General features: G+C 46.7%; 1 protein-coding gene across 4 annotated transcripts in view; it reads left to right on the top strand.

Annotated features, from left to right (window-relative positions):
* UNC45B (unc-45 myosin chaperone B) overlaps positions 1 to 20576 on the top strand; it is a 33767-nt gene that overhangs the window by 4780 nt on the left and 8411 nt on the right. For 2 of the 4 annotated variants that reach the window (XM_074974839.1, XM_074974843.1), the window contains exons 3-15: positions 16 to 52; positions 3823 to 3998; positions 4423 to 4512; positions 7104 to 7271; positions 10740 to 10908; positions 11290 to 11460; positions 12134 to 12305; positions 13935 to 14235; positions 14827 to 14921; positions 15531 to 15672; positions 16140 to 16280; positions 17109 to 17236; positions 17911 to 17977. In XM_074974839.1, coding sequence (XP_074830940.1) covers positions 16 to 52; positions 3823 to 3998; positions 4423 to 4512; positions 7104 to 7271; positions 10740 to 10908; positions 11290 to 11460; positions 12134 to 12305; positions 13935 to 14235; positions 14827 to 14921; positions 15531 to 15672; positions 16140 to 16280; positions 17109 to 17236; positions 17911 to 17977 — 1857 coding nt within the window. Of the gene's footprint in view, positions 1 to 15; positions 53 to 3822; positions 3999 to 4422; positions 4513 to 6606; positions 6700 to 7103; positions 7272 to 10739; positions 10909 to 11289; positions 11461 to 12133; positions 12306 to 13934; positions 14236 to 14826; positions 14922 to 15530; positions 15673 to 16139; positions 16281 to 17108; positions 17237 to 17910; positions 17978 to 20576 lie in introns of those variants that run through there. The other 2 variants (XM_074974842.1, XM_074974841.1) reach the window with 2 other exon arrangements.

Here is a 20576-nt window from a genome sequence, read left to right as displayed (position 1 = left end):
CCTCTGAATCGACAGGAGAGCTATGCCCAAGCAGCATCGGACGCTTCTAGAGGTAAGCAGAAGGAGAGCTCTGAAATGTGGGATTTGAGGCTCACTACAAGCACTTGCTCCTCCATCTAGTCTGTTCTCAGAGCTGGTTTTGTGTCCACTTAATAAAATCAGTTAAACTCACACTTAAACTTTTTTTTAAATTTTTTGGTGTTAGTTATGTGATAGGTTTTGCGTAAATGAAAAGGTAAAGATGAAAAAGGTAACTACTCTATGCTGTACTCATGTATAGAATATCAGGGTTGGAAGGGACCTCAGAAGGTCATCTAGTCCAACCCCCTGCTCAAAGCAGGACCAATCCCCAATTTTTGGCCCAGATCCCTAAATGTCCCCCTCAAGGATTGAACTCACAACCCTGGGTTTAGCAGGCCAATGCTCAAACCACTGAGCTATCCCTCCCCCCAGTAAAGTATGTAGCTTTACTGTTTTGTGTAGTTCAAGAAATCCGCTATAAATTGTTTTGCTTATAACGCTATATACCAGGATTCTACACTAGTTCATATAAAGTTCATCCTCTTAACTTTACCATGAAACGAGAGCATCACTGTTCCATGTGCTCAGAGAACGGGGTGTGCTGGGGAACGGGAATACAGGTATCCTCTCTACATGTCCATTGTGCTTAAAGGGGGATGAAAGTGTTCTACCCAGGTAAACGTGTCCTTAAAAACTGAAGATTTAAAAAGATCTCAAACCTCAGTGAACGCACTCTCCTTAGGAAAGGGACCAATAAGAAGACAGTAAATATCAGAATGCCATTATATAAATCCCCAGTATGCCCACACTTTGAATACTGCATGCAGTTCTGGTCACCCCATTTGAAAAAAAGATATTAACATTGGAAAAGGTACAGAGAAGAGCAATGGAAATTAAGGGTCTGGAACAGCTTCCATATGAGGAGAGATTGAAAAGACTGGGAGTTTTCAGCTTGGACTACTAAGGGGATGTTCTGATAGAGATCTATAAAATCATGAGTGGTGTTAAAGAAAGTGAATAGGGTAGTGGTGTTTACTCCTTCACATAACACAAGAACCAGGGATCACCCAATGAAATTAGTAGGCAGCAAGTTTAAAACAAACAAAAGGAAGTACTACTTCACACACTGCTCAATCAACCTGTGGAACTCCTTGCCAGGGGATATTGTGAAGGCCAAAACTATATTGGGTTTCAAAAAGAACTAGATAAGTTCATGGAGGACAGATCCACCAATGGCTATTAGCCAAGATGATCAGGGGTGAAACCCCATGATCTGGGTGTCCCTAACCTCTGACTGCCAGAAGTTGGGACTGGATGACAGGGGATGGATCACTCAATCGCCTGTTCTGTTCATTCCCCCTGAAGCACCTGGCATTGGCCACTGTCAGAAGACAGGATATTGGGCTCAGTGGACCTTTGGTCTGACTCAGAATGGATGTTCTTATGTTTACTTTGGCAAATCCATTCAGTGAACTAATAGGGGAAAAGAATCTCTTCCCTAGACAAAAATCCATGTTCAGGTGTCAGTGTGGATCCCAATCTAGGCATATGTGAGCCTCACGCACTCAAGATCTGAATCTTTTGAATAGCAGTGTCCATTGGGCTACGTCTGTGCCATGCACGTCCTCATGGCTCCCCACCCCCCAAACCCAAGGACATCAAGGATCTGGTGACCACTACTGTCCCTCCGTTCCCTCTTTCCACCCATGGCACTGAGACGGAATTAGTGATGTCTGACCCACTACCTCTTAGCCCTTTTTCCTCTGATTCTGAGTCAGATTGGAATCCGTTTTCTCCACCCTTATTAATTTTTTCCCCTTTTAATTCAGAACCACTAAATCTTTTCGTTTCGCTTGGTGCTCTGTGCCAGATGGCAGACTCCAAGCCTGCAGGCTCTAAGCCTTGCCTATCTTGCAATGGCTTAATCCCTTTCATTGACTGACAAAGCTATTGTCTTTTTTGCCTTTATTGTGAGTCGAGCTAACTTAGGTACTTAGGAAGTGCCCATCACCATAGTACCTGAGCAGCTTGCAATCTTCAGGTATTTATCCTCACAACTGCCCTGTGAGGTTGGGCTAGACGGTCACCCCCATTTCACAGATGGGAAACCGAGGCACAAAGAGACTAAGTGACTTGCCAAAGATCACACAGGGAGTCTGTGGCACAGCAGGGAATTGAACCCAGGTCTCCAGTCCTCGGCTAATCTCCTAACCACTGGGCCATGCTGCCATATTCCAGTCATATTCCAGATTGGCGTTCTGTTCGCTGAACATTCTCTCCATGGACATGGGATTATTGGGACACCTGCCTTGAGCTTCACCTGATGGACAAATGCATGCTGGCAACCTCAGACCCAGATGAGGGAAGATCAACCTCTGATCAGGTCCCTGTAAAGTCATCCCCTATGAGTGGCCCATACCAGCTGGCATGACTCCAAAGACCACTACTGACTGGAACTCTGTGTCCAGTAAAGACTTGGCACTGACGACCACTCCAGTACCAGCAATGTCAGTATAGAACCTGGGGCTGCCTCTTCCCATGGTATAAAAATTCTCGAAGGGATTGTTGCATACTGACCCACCCGTCCGAGAACCCCCTCCTGCCTGGGATCTCAATGTCATTTTGCAAGAGCTGCTTTTGGGATCCTCTTTATAGCACCTTTCCCTCAAGACTCCTCTTAGCTGCAGTCACATTGGCTAGAAGGGTCAGTGAACGCTGAGCTCTTATGGTTGAACCCCCTTGTGCAACACAGTTTTGAGACCTCCTCTGAGGCTTAAGCCTAACGTGGTCTCTGTTTTCCATTTGCAAAGTCTCCCACCTTACCTGTCTTCTCCCAAAACCCCATTCGGCGCTTGGGGAGAAGAAACGCCGCACTTGGGACATTATTATTGTATATTGCTATGTTAAAGCCCTTCAGACTGTCTGCTCATCTCTTCGTGGCCCTCTCCTCCCAGATGATATCAAAATGGATCACGCAGTGCCTATCAGTCAGCTACCAAATGGCCAATCACTCCACCAGAGCACAAACTACCCCTTCTGTCAGCTTCAGGAACATGCCCAAACTGGAAGTCTGTAAGGGAGCTCTGGGAAGTCACTCCCTGATGTTCATTAAGCACTGTGCCCTTGAACGGGTATTACCATCCCTGGTTGGTTAGATCAGTCAGGATGACTCAACCCCACCTTCCAGGTGAGATGCTGGTTGTCGGTCACCTAAAGTGGGTTCCACACTGACAACATAGATTCATAGGCTTTAAAGTCCGAAGGGACAATCATGATCCTCTAGTCTGACCTTTTGCACATTGCAGCCACAGAGCCTCACCCACCGACTCCTGTAATAGACCCCTAACCTCTGGCTGAGTTACTGAAGTCCTCAGATCATGGTTTAAAGACTTTGAGTTACAGAGAACCCACCATTTACACTAGTTTAAATCAGCAAGTGAGCTGTGCCCCAGGCTGCAGAGGAAGGCAAAAAAAAAACCCCCAGAGTCTCTGCCAATCTGACCCAGGGGAAAATCCTTCCTGACCCCAAATCTGGCAGTCAGTTGGACCCTGAACATGTGGGCAAGACCCGCCAGGCGTCTTAAAGAACCAATTACTTTGTCACTGCTCTTTTGAGCATCATTCCGTGTTTTTGGAAACATATACAGCTTGCATTTGACTGTGTCAGCTATCAGATAGGATAGAGGTTTATTGAAGGAACAGGGTAAGTACTTTCATCGTTGCTGTCTTAGTGAATTCTCTGTATGGGGCTGGACTTTGAAGCAAATGTTGATTCCTTTTTGTACTTGATCACTTTCCTAGCGATTGACATCAATGCTTCAGATATTAAGGCCCTGTACAGGCGCAGCCAGGCTCTGGAGAGGCTGGGGAAGTTGGACCAAGCCTTCAAAGACGTCCAGAGGTGTGCCACCATTGAGCCCCGCAATAAAAACTTCCAGGAGACCCTGAGGCGTCTGGGAGCCAATATTCAGGAAAAGGTAAAGGCCTTTGCAACAGCACCAAATACTTGGCAGTGCACACAGAGCTTTGCGTGCAGGTATATTGAAGCTGACGATGCACCTCTGTACTCCAGAGCAAGCATCTCCACTGAGTGCAGATGGTAACTGTCGCTCGGGGGGCTGGAAGATGACTTGCCATGTGTTCAAAGGCCTGCGCACCACACAGAGAGAACAGCTTATGGGCTGAACCTCTGGCTCTATCCTTGCGCTTCAGAGGTGGAAAGATACACACGGCAAAAGTCAAAAACCAAAGTCCGTGTGCAGCTGAAGCTGATTGAACAGGCGGTGTAAAATGATTGCAGTCTGAGACAGAGAGACGCGCAGCCGAAACAGAAATGGGAGACCTCCGCCTCGGGTTTCTGCCCTGGTGCCCAACACGTGATGCTCTTTCATCTCTCTGCAGCTGCGCATTGAGTTCTCCACCGATGCCAGAGTGTCGAACATGTTTGACATCCTGCTGGATGGGACCAGTGAGAAAGAGAAGCGAGAGAAGGTGAGACTTAAAAGGCAGCTGGCGAGATGACTGATATTAACTTTGTCAGACTTCAAAGCCCACAGTCAGGAGCAAAAGTCGTCCTTGCCCTCCCCAGCCATTCAAAGGGCTCCAGATACATGAACAAATAGAAGGGGGAAAGGGAGGAGCTGAACTCAGTGAGACGGCAGAGAACTGACCTGCTCAGAGCGGCAGCCCTACAGAGCTGCTGGAATGTCAGCAAAAGCTCCCAAATCACAAACTCAAGTCAAAACCAGATCTGATGTCTGCAGCTTAGGCCTGTATCTAACTGCCTATCCCTTATTCCCCCTTGTCAAGGTTTCTTCCCCACTCTGAACTCTAGAGTACAGATGTGGGGACCTGCATGAAAAACCCCCTAAGCTTACTCTTACCAGCTTAGGTTAAAACTTCCCCAAGGTACAAACTATTTTACCTTTTTGTCCCTGGACTTTATTGATGCCACCACCAAGCGTCTAACAAAAATAACAGGGAAAGAGCCCACTTGGAAACGTCGTTCCCCCCAAAATCCCCCCAAGCCCTACACCCCCTTTCCTGGGGAAGGCTTGATAAAAATCCTCACCAATTTGCGTAGGTGAACACAGACCCAAACCCTTGGATCTTAAGAACAATGAAAAAACAATCAGGTTCTTAAAAGAAGAATTTTAATTAAAGAAAAAGTAAAAGAATCACCTCTGTAAAATCAGGATGGTAAATACCTGACAGGGTAATCGGATTCAAAACATAGAGAATCCCTCTAGGCAAAACCTTAAGTTACAAAAAACACAAAAACAGGAATATACATTCGCTCCAGCACAGCTTATTTTATCAGCCATTTAAACAAAACCGAATCTAACGCATATCTAACTAGATTGCTTACTGACTTTTTACAGGAGTTCTGACCTGCATTCCTGCTCTGGTCCCAGCAAAAGCAACACAGACAGAGAGAGAGAGAGCCCTTTGTCTGTCCCGCCCTCCCCCTGCCTCCAGCTTTGAAAGTATCTTGTCTCCTCATTGGTCATTTTGGTCAGGTGCCAGCAAGGATATCTTTAGCTTCTCAACCCTTTACAGGTGAAAGGGTTTTTCCTCTGGCCAGGAGGGATTTAAAGGTGCTTAGCCTTCCCTTTATATTTATGACACCCCTCTTCCTGCCGCTCCCTCCTCCCCAAAGCGTTTGCGGATGTTCAAAGGGAAGGACCCCAGCTCCACCTGCTCTTTGCCCAGTTGAGTCATAGGTTGCTCAAGAGAGCGCTCCCTCCCCTTCCCATGGGACATTATTCCACAGCCTAACACCGTGGCTCTCAACCTTTCCGGACTATTGTACCCCTTTCATAGTTTCATAGATACTAAGGTCAGAAGGGACCATTATGATCATCTAGTCTGACCTCCTGTACAACGCAGGCCACCGAATCTCACCCACCCACTCCTGCGATAAACCTCTCACCTATGTCTGAGCTATTGAATCCTCAAATCATGGTTTAAAGACTCCTTTCAAAAGTCTGATTTGTCTTGTGTATCCCCAAGTTTCACCTCCCTTAAAAACGACTTATTTACAAACTCAGACACACACATACAAACCCGTCACAGCACACTATTACTGACACAGTGCTGACTCTCTCATTTTTACCATGCCATTCTAAAATAAATCAACTGGAATATAAATATGGTCCTTACATTTCAGTGTATAGTACAGCGAGCAGTATAAACAAGTCGTTGTATGACATTTTAGTTTGCACTGACTTCGCTAGTGCTTCTTATGTAGCCTGGTGTAAAACGAGGCAAATATCTAGATGAGTTGATGTACCCCCTGGAATTCCTCTGCGTACCCAGAACCACTGGCCTAACAGATCTTGCTGTCAGGAAACTATTCTTTCTCTTCATTATTCCTAGCTGTCCCCCCTTACACCACCCCACATGACTCCTTTTCAGTTGTGATGCCTTCAAATATTTGCAAACTGTTAAAGTTTCTGACACCTCACTTAGCCAACCTCTATTGCCTTACCCCTTTTTTCTTCATCCCTCTATCGCTACGTCTACGCTACACCCCACTGGCAGCGGCATTTAGTGTACATGTAGCTACGGGCTGCAGCGAGAAGCACGGGGAAGGGCTCCAGGAGCAAGGAGGCAGTGGGAGACGCTACACCGCTAAAAACAGCAGACATGGCTTGGGTGAGAAGAGAGCCGGGTAGGGTATGTGCTTGAGTACATACCTTTGTCCTTCAGGCATCTTTACTGGTCAAAGCCATGCTTCTCCATCCACAGACCAGTTTATCTCTTGGGGGGGGTCTACATGGATGTGTACATTGCACACCGCTGAAAGAAACATGCCGTGTAGATTTACCCTAAATCACTCCCTTCCTTCGTGCACCAAAGTCTCCTTCTGAATGCAATGAATTCACTAGGATGTGCATTGAGACAGTCATTTCACAGAGGCCAATGAATGGCCATTGGCTACCACTCCTTGAGTAAAAAGAAAAGGAGTACTTGTGGCACCTTAGAGACTAACAAATTTATTCGAGTATAAGCTTTCGTGAGCTACAGCTCACTTCCTTATGTACTGATGCTCTGACTTCTTTCATCTCGTTTTTACCCAGGCTGCGAACAATCTCATTGTTCTGGGGCGGGAGGAAGCGGGAGCCGAGAGGATATTCCAGAACAATGGGGTAAAGCTGCTGCTGCAGCTGATAGAAACCAAAAATGCGGAGATGATCCTAGCAGCCGTAAGGACCCTTTCGGGCATGTGCACTGGGCACAATGCACGGGTAAGTCACGTGGCTCAGAAACCCTGCCTCAGTCTCTCGCTGCAACCGGGGGACTCAAAGGAACCTGCTTCTCGCTATTTCAGAATAGCCATTCTTACTTCCATATCTATCTTCTCTTACTAGAAGGACGAGGAAAATAAATGTTGAACTCCTATGATCTGGCTGTTCATGGAACTGAGTCTGTTTCTAAAAGAAATATGAAAACCGAACCTTGCACTGAATGAAATACAGAGAAGCCAGCGGGTGAAAGTTAGCTTTTATCGGGTGCAAACTTGACGGGCTGAACCTGTAGTGCTGTTCTTGGGCTTCAGGTTCAAAGATATTCTCCAGCATGTAACTGAGGCTGGTTTAACACCGGCCCTTGTGAAATGAGCTGTATGTACAGCCACAATCCTGTAGAAGGCAGCAGTGACCAACGGTGGGTTAAGCCAGGATCCTGGACTCCATGCCAAGGTGTCCGAGGTTGCCTGGTAGAGCAGTGAGATACATGGTCTCTATGAGAAGGATGGGAGGTGATTAGCCAAGACCTTCGTTAGGGGAAGTCAGAGGCTGGAGGAAGAAGATCAAGGTATCTAGAAGGCCCACCAAAACTTTGGGGTCTATGAGCCACCTTTTAAGTTAACCCACCCCGGAGGGTATTATGGTCCTCAAATGGCCCATGAAAAAGTAGCCCCCTTTTTTTATCTAGGAGCATATGACACAGACCCATGACAATCCAGACTCTGTACTGATAAGCCGCAAGACTTTGAGACCATATTTGTGTGGCTGCATGTGGGGGTATACACAACACCACGAGAGACAGCACTATCTACCAGTGACCAGCCGGCTTTCGCTGAGCTCCGTACATTTTATTTAGGACAAAAGCATGACAAAGAAAACATTCTATAAAAACAGACCGTCTACATAGAGGCAAGTTCCAATCCTTCAAATCCTTTAGTAGGGTTTGCCCCCCCACCCCCGTTTGTCTCATGCCAAACTGTGGATCAAATAGAAAAGGAGGACTTGTGGCACCTTAGAGACTAACAAATTTATTTGAGCATAAGCTTTCGTGAGCTACAGCTCACTTCATTGGATGCATTCGAATTTTTGCGAATACAGACTAACACGGCTGCTACTCTGAAACCTGAGGATCAAATGCGGGTCACTCGGTCAGTTCAGGCTCACCCTTTCTATCAAAAGCCCTTTATTTGCCCACTGGGCCTCTTGATTCGCTCTGAACCATCTATGCAATTCACCCCAAGGCATGGTGCTTCTCTAAAGTTATCTATCCTAGGATTTGCGCTAATCACCCCCCCCCCCCCGATTTTAGTTCCTGTAGGAAGCTCTGTAATGGTCCCCCATGGAACCAGAATACAGTCCCTATCCCACAAAGATACAGATCGCATTTACCGTTAGAAAATGTTATGAATGTTCCCTGTGCCCGTGACTTCTGGCACATCTTTTGAAGCAGCTGTGCTTCCGAGGGCTTTCATCTGTCACACAGGTCATTGTACACTGAGTCCATCCACCATCTGGACCTATGTGAAGGCTGTAATGTGTACTGCCCTAAACAATACCTGATTGATTACAGAGCCGCCATTGTGGTAGCATTATTATTTACAGTAACTCCTCGCTTAACGTTGTAGTTTGGTTCCTGGAAAATGCTACTTTAAGCAAAATGATGTTAAGTGAATCCAATTTCCCCATAAGAATTAATGTAAATTGGGGAGGGGGGCTAGGTTCCAGGGAAATTTTTTTTGCCAGACAAAAGACATTATATACATATACAATGTAAGTTTTAAATAATTTTAAACAAACAATTTAATATTGGACTCCCCAGTGATGATTGTGAAGCTTGGTTGAGGCAGGGGTGTAGTGGGGTCGGGGCATGGGGGCTTGCCCTGCTCTGCCCTGCCCACCCGGCATTCCAGCTGGAGAGTTGGGTTGGGGCATGGGAGCTTGCCCCGTTCCACCCACCCGGTGCTCCTGCCAGGAAGCGGGGTCGGGGGCTTGCCCACTCCCTGGCTGGAATGCCGGGTGGGTGGAGTGGGGTAAGCCCCTGCACCTCGACCCTACTCCTCGGCAGGAGTGCCGGGCAGGCGGAATGGGGCAAGCCGAACAACCTTATAACTGAACATTGCGTGACTGTAAACGAGTATGTTCTCTAATAGATCAGCAACCTAATAACGAAACAATGTTAACTGGGACGACTTTAAGTGTGGAGTTGCTGTATTTGTATTATTGTAGCACTGAGGATGCGTCGTTATCACCGAGCAGGACCCCATTGTGCTGGGCGTACGAAAGTCTCCCTGGGAAAACTGCAATTATAAAATACAGATGATTAAGTCCTCCCTTCTAGGCAATCCCTTGGCTGGAAACTGCTCTCTCTAGTTGTCTCCCCTTCAGGATCTTAGTAGGACAGAAACTGCTCCTATAAATGCAAATGTGAGGCAGGAAGTAAAAATATAAAAATAATACATACAATATATAACAATAAAATAAAATACAAAATGATGGTGTCTAAATGAGCCGTTACCATTCCAGAGAGGAATCTTGGAGTCATTATGGATAGTCCTCTGAAAACACCCACTCAATGTGCAGCCAAAAAAGTCCACAGAATGTTGGGAATCATTAAGAAAGGGATAGATAATAGGACAGAAAATATCCTATTGCCTCTATATATAAATCCATGGTACACCCATATCTTGAATACTGCATGCAGGTGTGATCACCCCATCTCAAAAGAGAGATACTGGAATTGGAAAAGGTTCAGAAAAGGGCAACAAAAATTATTAGGGGCATGGAACAGCTGCCGTCTGAGGAGAGATTGTGACTTTTCAGCTTGGAAAAGAGATGACTACGGGGGGTGGGGATACGATAGAGGTCTATAAAATCATGACTGGTGTGGAGAAAGTAAATAAGGAAGTGTTATTTACTCCTTCTCATAACACAAGTACTAGGGGTCACCAAATAAAATTAATAGGCAGTAGGTTTAAAACAAACAAAAGGAAGTCTTTCTTCACACAATGCACAAGTCAACCTGTGGAACTCCTTGCCAGAGGATGTTGTGAAGGCCAAGACTATAACAGAGTTCAAAAAAGAACTAGATAAATTCATGGAAGATAGGTCCATTAATGGCTATTAATGGCAGGGATGGTGAACCTAGCCTCTGATTGTCAGAAGCTGGGAATGGGCAACAGAGAATGGATCACTTGATGATTACCTGTTCTGTTCATTCCCTCCGGGGCACCTGGCATTGGCCACTGTCTGAAGACAGGACACTGGGCTAGATGGACCTTTGGTCTGACTCAGTGTGGCCATTCTTAGTTCTTACGAAGTACCACTCCCTGTGCTTGTACTGTACAAATTCAATATTCTCCTATTATTTCGTTGCCCATGCCAAGTGTGAATTGTGATGAGTGTGAAATGTAAATTGCTTATGTAGATAATATGAACTAGAACACTGAATCCTATCTTTCATCTGGGCAGGCCACAGCAATCCTTCACCTCCTGGGAATTGATAAAATTTGTATGTGGATGGCTGTGGATAACGAAGAAATCTCTTTGGCTGTTTGCAATCTCCTACAAGTCATTACAGACTCCTTATCAGGGGAGGGAGAGAAGGAGCAACATGGGAAAGAAGCAGCTCTGGTGCTGGGTAATTAATTCTATGTAACCACTGAATGATGGCAGAGATGTGAAGAGATCTAGGGTTCCCATTGCACTGAACAGTAGATCCACCCACAGGCAACTAAAAGCAGAATTTGCAAACACCAAGGCCAGGGGTCTAGGCCACATAGTATCCAGCAACAAACACTGTTAAAAACACCTTTATTCAGAAGACCTGTAGGCCCCAGAACCATAATTAGCATGCGCAACCATAATGCTTTTCAGTACGTGTATGAAATTGACACGTTGGCTAGGACACAGCCCCATGTATGTTCTAATGAAATAACCATTCATAAGTGGTATTCAGTAGGGTAATCAGCCTTCAAAGTGCCCTTTCTTTTAACCGGCTGCTGCCTTGTCTTTTGTGCAGACACGAAGAAGGATTTGAAGATGATCACAGTGCACCTGCTGGACATGCTGGTCAGTAAGAAGGTGTCTGGGCAAGGTCGGGACCAGGCTCTCAACCTGCTCAGCAAGAACATACCAAGAAAGGATCTGAAAATCCACGACAACTCTAGAACCATCTTCGTCATTGACAGTGGTGAATGCCCTTTCCCCCCACCTAGACTTGAATGTGTGTCATGTGCAGCAAAACTTCCCAAGCCCTCCTCTCTTAGGGACACTTAAAATCATCCCCATCTAGAAAAGTAATCTGATGTGGTGAGACGCCAAACTCTGGATATTATTCAAACAGGAAGAACTTATTGTGGGTTTTTTTTAAATCCTGTTTTGGGGGGGGGTTGAGGTGGGCTCCACTGAAACACTTCAACCCTAACACCTTCTTTTAACAAAGACTTTTATGGAAATTTAATCCAGAATCTCCTCTAACATTTCAAAGCCCCTCTTCCTCATTGCAAGGCCTTCATACCACTAAAATCAGCAGGTTTTGGGTCTCTTTAAATAAAGCACAGATCCCGTTGATGAACAAGTTCTGTGAAAAAGACAATATTATCTTGCCCATAATGTTATGACTGCTGTTTAACAGCTCAATTCTGCAAACTTTGTTGTCATGGGTAGTCTTTACTTGCATCAGTAAATCAATTGCTTACGTGTTTGTCTAAGGATTAACAAGATTGTATTAAGTTAATTTACAGGCCAGATGTCAGAAAATATTGCAATCTGTACAGTTTGGTGCAGGAGAATGTCTGCTGCACAGTCCATAAATTTGATACATGCCTGTCCTCTCTAAAAGCCCTATTAATTCTGTGTCCCAGGTCTAAAAAAGATCTTGAAAGTCGTAGGCCAGGTTCCCGAGCTTCCCAATTGCCTGCCCTTAACGGAGAACACCCGGATGATCACTTCCATTCTCCTGAATAAGCTGTATGATGACCTGCGATGTGATCCTGAGCGAGACAACTTCAGAGAGATCTGTGAAGAGTACATCAAGTGAGTTAGGGTGGGGACGGACACCCAGAAATGCAAAGTAGAGCTCAAGGACCTGGGATTGGATCAGATGCTGTGTAATGCTTTCAGATTCTTAGCAGTAGGGACTAGGCCAAAATAAAATGTGCCCTATGTCTTATTCTTCCACTGTAGTTAAAAAGCTCTTTGCAGGCTAGAGCTCTTCAAGGGAGGAGGCAACCAGAAAAGCTCTATGTAGGGAGGGTGCAGTCATGCCTCCCCCTCTGGCTCACAGGGAGGCCACACCGCCTCAGTACGTCACCAGGCGTAGCGTCCCGGCCTTTGTAACAGGGTTAATTCCCAATGGTCAAGAGGCCCTAGTCAGGGTAGAGCTGATAAACACTCTATAGCGCTAACCCTTAGGCAAGGGAGCGCTGGGAAAACAGGCAGGGAGGCAGCCACCCCAGGGGTGGGATGGCAGGGGAACGCAGGCCCGCCCGACTCCACTGCCTTCCAACCCAGGGCCCTACCACCGCCGGGTCAGCGGGGATCTTCCCGCAACACGCCAACCGGCTGTTAAGCCGCAACACCATCAACTAAACCTCTGGGCTACTTCTTACCCAAGTTCCAGATCCGGCTCCGTGGTCTCCAGTTCCTCAGGTTTGTCAGGGTATTCTGCCTCCAGCTCCAGGCTACCACCTGGCTTGGCAGCAGCAAGCAGGACACATCTGTCTCCTTCCCTGGCTCGGCCTCTACTGGGCTAGGGCCTCCGCCTTTTGTACTTCCTGCCCCGCCTCTCAACTTCCCGTGGGAGGGCTGGGCCTGGCCAGACTCTGCCCAACTGGGTGGAGAAAGTGGTCCCTCCCCCCCGGCTCAAAGGGAGGCCACACTGACTCACGACACACTGAAGGATTCAACAGATTGATAATGGAAACTCTGAGCCTCTCCTCTTCAGGCTGCCATTAAAATCTAGCCTACAAGCCACGGCCCAGTCATCCGTGACTGAATGTAGGCCCTCTTCCGAGTGACGTAATCCGCATCTTGCACTTACATAGTGTTTTTCACCCATACCTCTGCAAGCGCTTGAATGGTGGCTTAGCATTTTTAATCCACAGATGGATAAACGGAGATACAGGGAGGTGAGGTGCCTCACTAAGGGTCACACAAGTCAAGGGTAGAGCTGGGAATAGAAACCGGGGCTGACTCCCGGTCTGGTGCTTTCCTCCGCTGGGCCACAATGTAAGTTTCTGTTCTGTTCTGAGTGAACCTGTGTCCATGTTATCCAAATAACACAGTCTGGCAGTTGGTGCAAAGAAAAGGACTCCCTTTATCTTTTCGGGTAAAGAAGTTAGAGGGTATTCTATCGCCATAGTTCAGAGGAGGTTCCTCTACTCATGGATGGGGTATTGTGGGAAAACTCACATGGCATTTTCCCGCAACTGTTCTTATCTTGTGGATAAAAATAAGGGGATGTTCAGAGTTGGTTGCTGTGATAAAAGGTGCTGGACTAAATCCCAGTTTGGAAATGGAGCCATGTTTGATAGAGGATGGGGGCCACAACATGTGGCCCTCAAGGAAAGAGACTGGTAACGCACCAGAGGCTCTGGCAATAACACTGCAGTCTCCCCCTCTAATCCCGCCCCCTGCTAATTTTTTTTCTGCCGCCCCCTGTAGGAGCAAGGTTGATCCTCAGGACATGGATAAGACTCTCCATGCCATCCAGACAGTGTCTGGGATCATGCAAGGGCCTTTTGACTTGGGCAACAAGTTGCTGGGCATGACGGGTGTCATGGAGATGATGGTGGCTTTGTGTGGCTCTGAGAGAGAGATCGACCAGCTGGTGGCTGTGGAGTCCCTCATCCATGCCTCCACCAAGCTGAGCCGGGCCACCTTCATCATCACCAACGGAGTGACGCTGCTGAAGGAAGTCTACAAGAAGACCAAGAATGAGAAGATCAAAATTCGAGCTCTCGTGGTGAGTTTTCAGTCCTCAGCCTGCTCTGCTACCTGCCAACACTTTATCATCCTGTCCTAGGAAGAGCTCTACCTCTGTACCCATTCCAGGGGATGGATTCAATCTAGGTTGGCAATGCTGCAAAGGTAGTAGCGTCCGCTGCTCAGCCAGGTACTATCCAGAAGAGCTTGCACTAGCGTTCCTCCTCGAAAGAGTTTGCAGGCAGCTTGCAGGTCTCAGCAGAGAACAAACTTTGTAATGCAACAAGACTCCTTGTGTTGGCCATCTTGGCTTCCTCTCCATGAGGCAGTGGAATAGCAGTGACTGCTAGATAAAGTTGAACCGCTGTGTCAAGTTTCTTTTAAGGCTTGTGCGTGGGGACTAAAGTCTTTTCATTCATATAATGGACAGTGAATGGAGGCCGGGCTTCAAAAATATAAATGGAAAACCTGCTTAAAGCAATACAGAACTTTGTTTGCGTTAATCTGTATCAGTTTATGTGGAAGACATTTCCTTACCTTTCTCTTAAATTTCAGCTAGACTTGAGGCTGGCGCTGAGAATGTTACATATTCCTGTACCTAGCTACATAGTCTCCTTTCAATCTCTCTCAGGGTCTTTGCAAGCTGGGATCAGCTGGAGGCACCGACTATGGCCTGAGACAATTTGCTGAGGGATCCACAGAAAAGCTGGCAAAACAGTGTCGAAAGTAAGCAAAACTGAAAGGTGCTCTTGGGATTCTTCACCTGTTACTTGTGTTCCACTCCTCTCTTTCCAGAATATTTTTCAGTACCAGCTCTACTGGGAAGGTCCTCAGATACATAGTACTTTCCCTCAGTTGACTAAAAAGTTGTCTAACACTGAGACACTGATAACATCTAGATGATACTGAACAGATTTTCCTAGCATTTCAGGAAACATTTAGGAATCCATGCCTAGAACTCTTATACCCCATTTTCTGTTTCCCCGCCCCTACTTCACCATTGTTAGCAACCAAATCCATCTGGTTCCTCTCTCACTCTCCAGCTAAGAAACCAAAGAAGATAACCCTATTGCCTAAAAGGTATAATATATTAAAGGTCTCTCTTATAAAATGCATAAGTACATCCCCACCCCCAGATTCCCGAGGGGAACTTTGTATCCAAAGATAACTTTCACCATTAGGATCTAAGGTTTCCTGAGTCTGCTGCATGGTGTCCAAAGATGCTGGTAAAAATAAAGCACAGTTCCCCAGCACCCCTTGGGGTTTTGCCTCTTCCTGTCCTGTAAATCTGTTCTCATCATTCAGGTAAAATGATGGAGCCTTTGTCTCATTCAGGTGGCTGTGCAACAGCAGCATTGACATCCGCACCAGGAAGTGGGCTGTGGAAGGTCTGGCATACCTAACCCTGGATGCAGACGTGAAAGATGACTTTGTGGAAGATAAGCCAGCCCTGCAAGCCATGTTTGAATTAGCGAAGGTACTGTCTCCTCTCTACAGCCCCTTGCCACACTAAAATAATCCCCTGTCTTCTGCCTCCAGCCTTGCAAACATTGCATGGGTTGATAATCTTGATGGGCAATCTTGAAGGTGACAAAGTGGTGGTGGGGGAAGGGGGGGTGTTACCATCATTCATGAAACGATATAATGCCCCTTAATGTCCCACCAGGTTGGTGAGTCATCCACCAGCTGAACGGTATCTTCCTTCGGAGTGCTCAGTGTGTTACTTACCTCTTGCAGCATTGCTTATAAGTAACTATACATCCTTAACATGGTGATAATGAAGTGCAAAGATGTCAAGTAACTTGCCCAAAGCTGCACTATAAAACCCAGAACAGAATCCTAAACAGAGTCCTAAACCCCATACTCTTCTCCAGCCGCTACACCACACTACCAGTGGTCCCTGCAACATCCCAATCCAGTTTAATGTTTCCATTTACTGTGTAGACGAGTGACAAGACTATCCTGTACTCTGTGGCTTCCACGCTGGTGAACTGTACCAACAGTTACGATGTCAAAGAGCTGGTCCCAGAGCTCGTGCAGCTGGCGCAGTTTTCCAAACAGCATGTACCCGAGGAGCACCCCAAGGTAGGTTGGTTGCACCCAGGACTGCCGACCCCCTACAACTTCTCCTCAGATGGTGGGGATTCCAGAACCCCCACAACAATCCTTCTGAGAAGTGCTGTGTCCCCAGCTGCTTCATGGGACGGCTTAGCTGTGGGCTCCACTGAGTAATGTTGCCCATCTCCTGCAGTTCAGGTTTTTACATGTTGAGCTGCACATCCTGGGGACTAAAGGAAGATACAGAATATTTAAAGTTTAAGCAGTGCTTTCTTTCATTATACAGATGCCTCAAGGCCCCAAAATGAGACTGGGACCCCCATTGTGCTAGGTGCTGTACATCCATAAAGTCAGTTCTTGTCCTGAAGAATTTACAAGCTAAACATGTAAAACAAAGGGAGGGGGAAACTGAGGCACAGGGAAGCAATTTGCCCAAGGTCATGAGGCAGGTCAGTGGGACTATCAACACAGTCTCCTGAGTCCCAGTCCATTAGACTCATCCTGTCTGCCTACCTGAGGAGGCAGGATCTAACCAGGCAGCAAGCCGGGGTGTGAATGTCCACAGCAGCTTGCCCCCGCAGTAACGTCCTGTGTGCACACTGGTGCTGGTCACTGAAAGCTCCAGTGTGAGCAGTCATGTACCTCAGTTTGAAACAGGGAGTAGTTACTGCATACCGCAGAACTCTTAGTGCGCAGTGCCAGCGCCCATACGGGGCCAAGCTGTGCAGTCCGGCTTTCTCCGCAGTGCAGACATGGCCTAAGTATGTGACTGTATATGCAGCCACCACCCCTTCGATTAGAGACTCCACCCCGCTCATGGGATCCCTGCTCATTCTTTTCTAATGCCCCTTTCAGGACAAGAAGGACTTTGTTTTGAAGCGAGTGAAACGGCTGCTGAAAGCTGGCGTCATTTCTGCCCTGGCCTGTATGGTGAAGGCTGATAGTGCCATCTTAACGGACCAGACCAAGGAGCTGCTAGCCAGGTATACCTGCCTCATGCAAACACACACTGAGGCCAGAAGCAGCATATCTAGCACTGAGGCTGCATAGGGCAGCTGTTTGGGTAATTACTATAGGTGATCTTACACGAGAAAACCTTCACTTAAAACCTAACGCGGGGGCCCCACTGCATTTTACAGCTCAGTTTAAAGCCCAAGTGGCTTAAACTTCCAAGTCACAGAAGAAACTGGTTTGGTTGCAAATGTATTAACCACTGAGCCACATTAAAGCTCGTCACGCAAAGCGCAATTTACATTATGTCAAAAGAAAACTGCGCGTTGTGGATTCACACCAGTGAGCTCTGCTAATAAAAGCTAAAGGTGGCAGCAGAGGAAAATGAGTTTTTACAAACAACTAAATGTTGGTCCTGAAACTAACTGACCGTCTATCACTAGGCTGCAGTTTGGATTGCTAATCTGACAAAACTTTAGACAAATCTAATGGAACAGGGAGGAATGGAAGAGGATCAAAGATGTTACAGTTCTCTAATTTAGGGTGTTGTTGCACTGTATTAAAACTTCGGTATCACTGGGGAATATACCTGCTGGATGTATTACTATTCACTGAACATCAGCCACTCGCATCATAACAGAGTGAACAGGTGGGATGTAGCCTCTTTGCAGATCGGTTTAACTGAGCAATGCTGGGTTTTTTGCAGGGTATTCCTTGCCTTGTGTGAGGATCCCAAGGACCGTGGTACCATTGTAGCTCAAGGTGGTGGAAAGGTAACTGGTGATCGTTACACCTTTAGAATATTCTGAAACAGATGTTCACAGTTAGCAATGTCCAGCCGCTCCAAGCCATCCGGGGGGAACTGTCCTCATTTAACACAAGCCATGGGGTGCCTAAACTAATTATACGTATTGTTAATGATCTAAAAACGTAACCCCTTGAAAAAAGGGAAAGTGGACTGCCTGGTTATGGTTTTTAACTTGAGCATGCAGGAAAACTAAATTCTTCTTGGAGTGATTGCACATGTCTGTTCCACTGTAGGTGTCTGTGTGCTCCAGGGCACAGTTGTCAGAGAGTTTTTCCCTTACACCAGTGGTGCTCTTGGAACTCTTAATGAGGCCACCGCTCCACCCACTCCGCATCACTTCCGCTTCACGCACAGAATTGCGGCTGCCTCCTCCACCCCAGTCTTCAGGCCCTTCTCCTGATGGCCTGGAGGCTTTGTAGTAAACTTTGGCGGAGGAGCCCGGCTCTAGAGAAGTCCAGGACGTGCTGCTGAATAATAGGAAACCACCAACTCATCAGTATCCAGGAGCTGTAGCTTGCCTTATGCTATCGCAAAAGCATAAATACAAGGACTTACTCTGTAAAAGAAAACGGGTGAAAGGATCAAATAAAAGGAACCAATTACATGGCTGTATCTAGAGTCATAGCATTGTAGGGAACTACGTGTACTGGAGTTTGGTCCAAACTGAAAGGGATTTTCCCTGTTCTTGCTTCTATTCAGCACATGCTGACCTTAAAACATCAAGGACTGGCAATTAGCACTATCAGAATACACCTAAGGGCTATATCAGCATTGTGCCCACATGTGGAGAACCGTTCTCTCCATTCCAGCCCGATGGTTGTAAGATTTTTTAAGGGATTGGACAGACTGTTCCTGCAGGTACAGAGCCCTATTCCACCATGGAGCCTCAGTCTAGTCTTAACGAAGCTGGTGAGTCCCCCCCCGCCACCTTGAGCCTCTACATAATGACAGGTTTCAGAGTAACAGCCGTGTTAGTCTGTATTCGCAAAAAGAAAAGGAGTACTTGTGGCACCTTAGAGACTAACCAATTTATTTGAGCATGAGCTTTCGGACTGAGCTGTAGCTCACGAAAGCTCATGCTCAAATAAATTGGTTAGTCTCTAAGATGCCACAAGTACTCCTTTTCTTCTTGAGCCTCTAGTGACTTGCTCTGTTGCACCTTTAGATGAAGGAAGGTAGCGTTTTTTGTTACGTCATTATGTCAGCCAGGAGAGTGGGGGAGTTGAGGGCTCTAGTACCTGATCCTCCATATGTGGATTTCTATGCAGACCAAGTCTACCTTTGTCCTCACCCAAGTTTTCTTACAAAAGTGGTCTCCACTTTTCATATTAACTAAGCAATTTTCTTACCGACCTTCTTCCCAAAACCTCATGGTAACAAAGGGAAGGAGAGACGACATGCTTTGGATGTTAGAGCTTTAGCATTTTATCTGGGATGGACTAAACCTTTCAGGTCTTCCTCTCAACTGTTCATTGCATTTGCAGACAGAATGAAGGGCAGTCCTGTTTCCATGCAAAGGATTTCATCATGGATATGCAGTTGTATTCAACTGTGTAACCAGCTGGCTACCATGAAGCCACCAAATAGAGTTCAGTCATTCAACTAGGTCCCAGTGACCTCTCCGGCTTTTCTGGCTAGCACGCTCATATTGAATGCTTGCAAAGCGGCAACTGGTCGTCCTGTCATGCACCAGCACGCAGCAAGAGGCGATCTCTCAACAATCTAGAGACAATGCTAAATTTGGATGAGTGGTCTTCCAGTCCCCGTTCAAACAGACTCCAAGCCCACCTCCAGATGGGACTGCCTGTGAGTCACCTACAGTGGAATGGACACGTGCAGTCACTCGAAAACCTGTAACTGTTGTTCAAGATGTGTGGCACGTGTCCATTTCACAACCCGCCCTCCTCCCCTTCTGGGTCTTTCTGGTAGGAAGGAACTGAGGGGGTTCGGGGCAGCTCAGCCCTTTATGCCTGTGTGCGAGGCAGCAGAGGGCACTCAGGCTGCCCCACCAGGTACCACTGGAGTGCACAAACACCTACAGTGGAATGCACGTGTGCAACACAACTTGACAAACAAAGTTATGGAAAGGTTAGTAACTGTTGTTTTTTACAAGACCAGCCTTCTCCCCAATATTTGAAATATATACATCCATACCCTCCCCAAACAAACAACAGGGATACAGGATTCAAATATCTGCCCTACCTAGCTGCCTTGTTGAGTGCACTACGAGCAGATTTGCTGAATGAGATGGCGCTTTCGTTTTCTTGCATCCTCTTAAGAGATGACGTTTCCTAAAGCGATGCTTGCTGGGATCCAATCACAGGTTGAGCACGTTAGCATTTATAGCTGTGCTATAAACTCCAAAAAGTAGTGCCTCGACCAGGCACATCAGTAATGATTTCCTCTAATATCTGCTGGCTCTTGCATCAACCAGGAATTCTGTTCTGCTGAGCAAGAGAAGGTGTCATTTGGGCTGCTGTAACACTGACCCTTCAGTCATGCCCCGTGCATGCCACCAGTCAAGCAATGATGATAGTTGATAGCAACTGAAATAGTCTGTGGGC

This window comes from Natator depressus, chromosome 17 (genome assembly GCF_965152275.1).
Source record: "Natator depressus isolate rNatDep1 chromosome 17, rNatDep2.hap1, whole genome shotgun sequence".
Lineage (NCBI taxonomy): Eukaryota > Metazoa > Chordata > Testudines > Cheloniidae > Natator > Natator depressus.
Note: the sequence above shows the minus strand (reverse complement) of the source record. Positions and strands in the feature narration are given on the sequence as shown.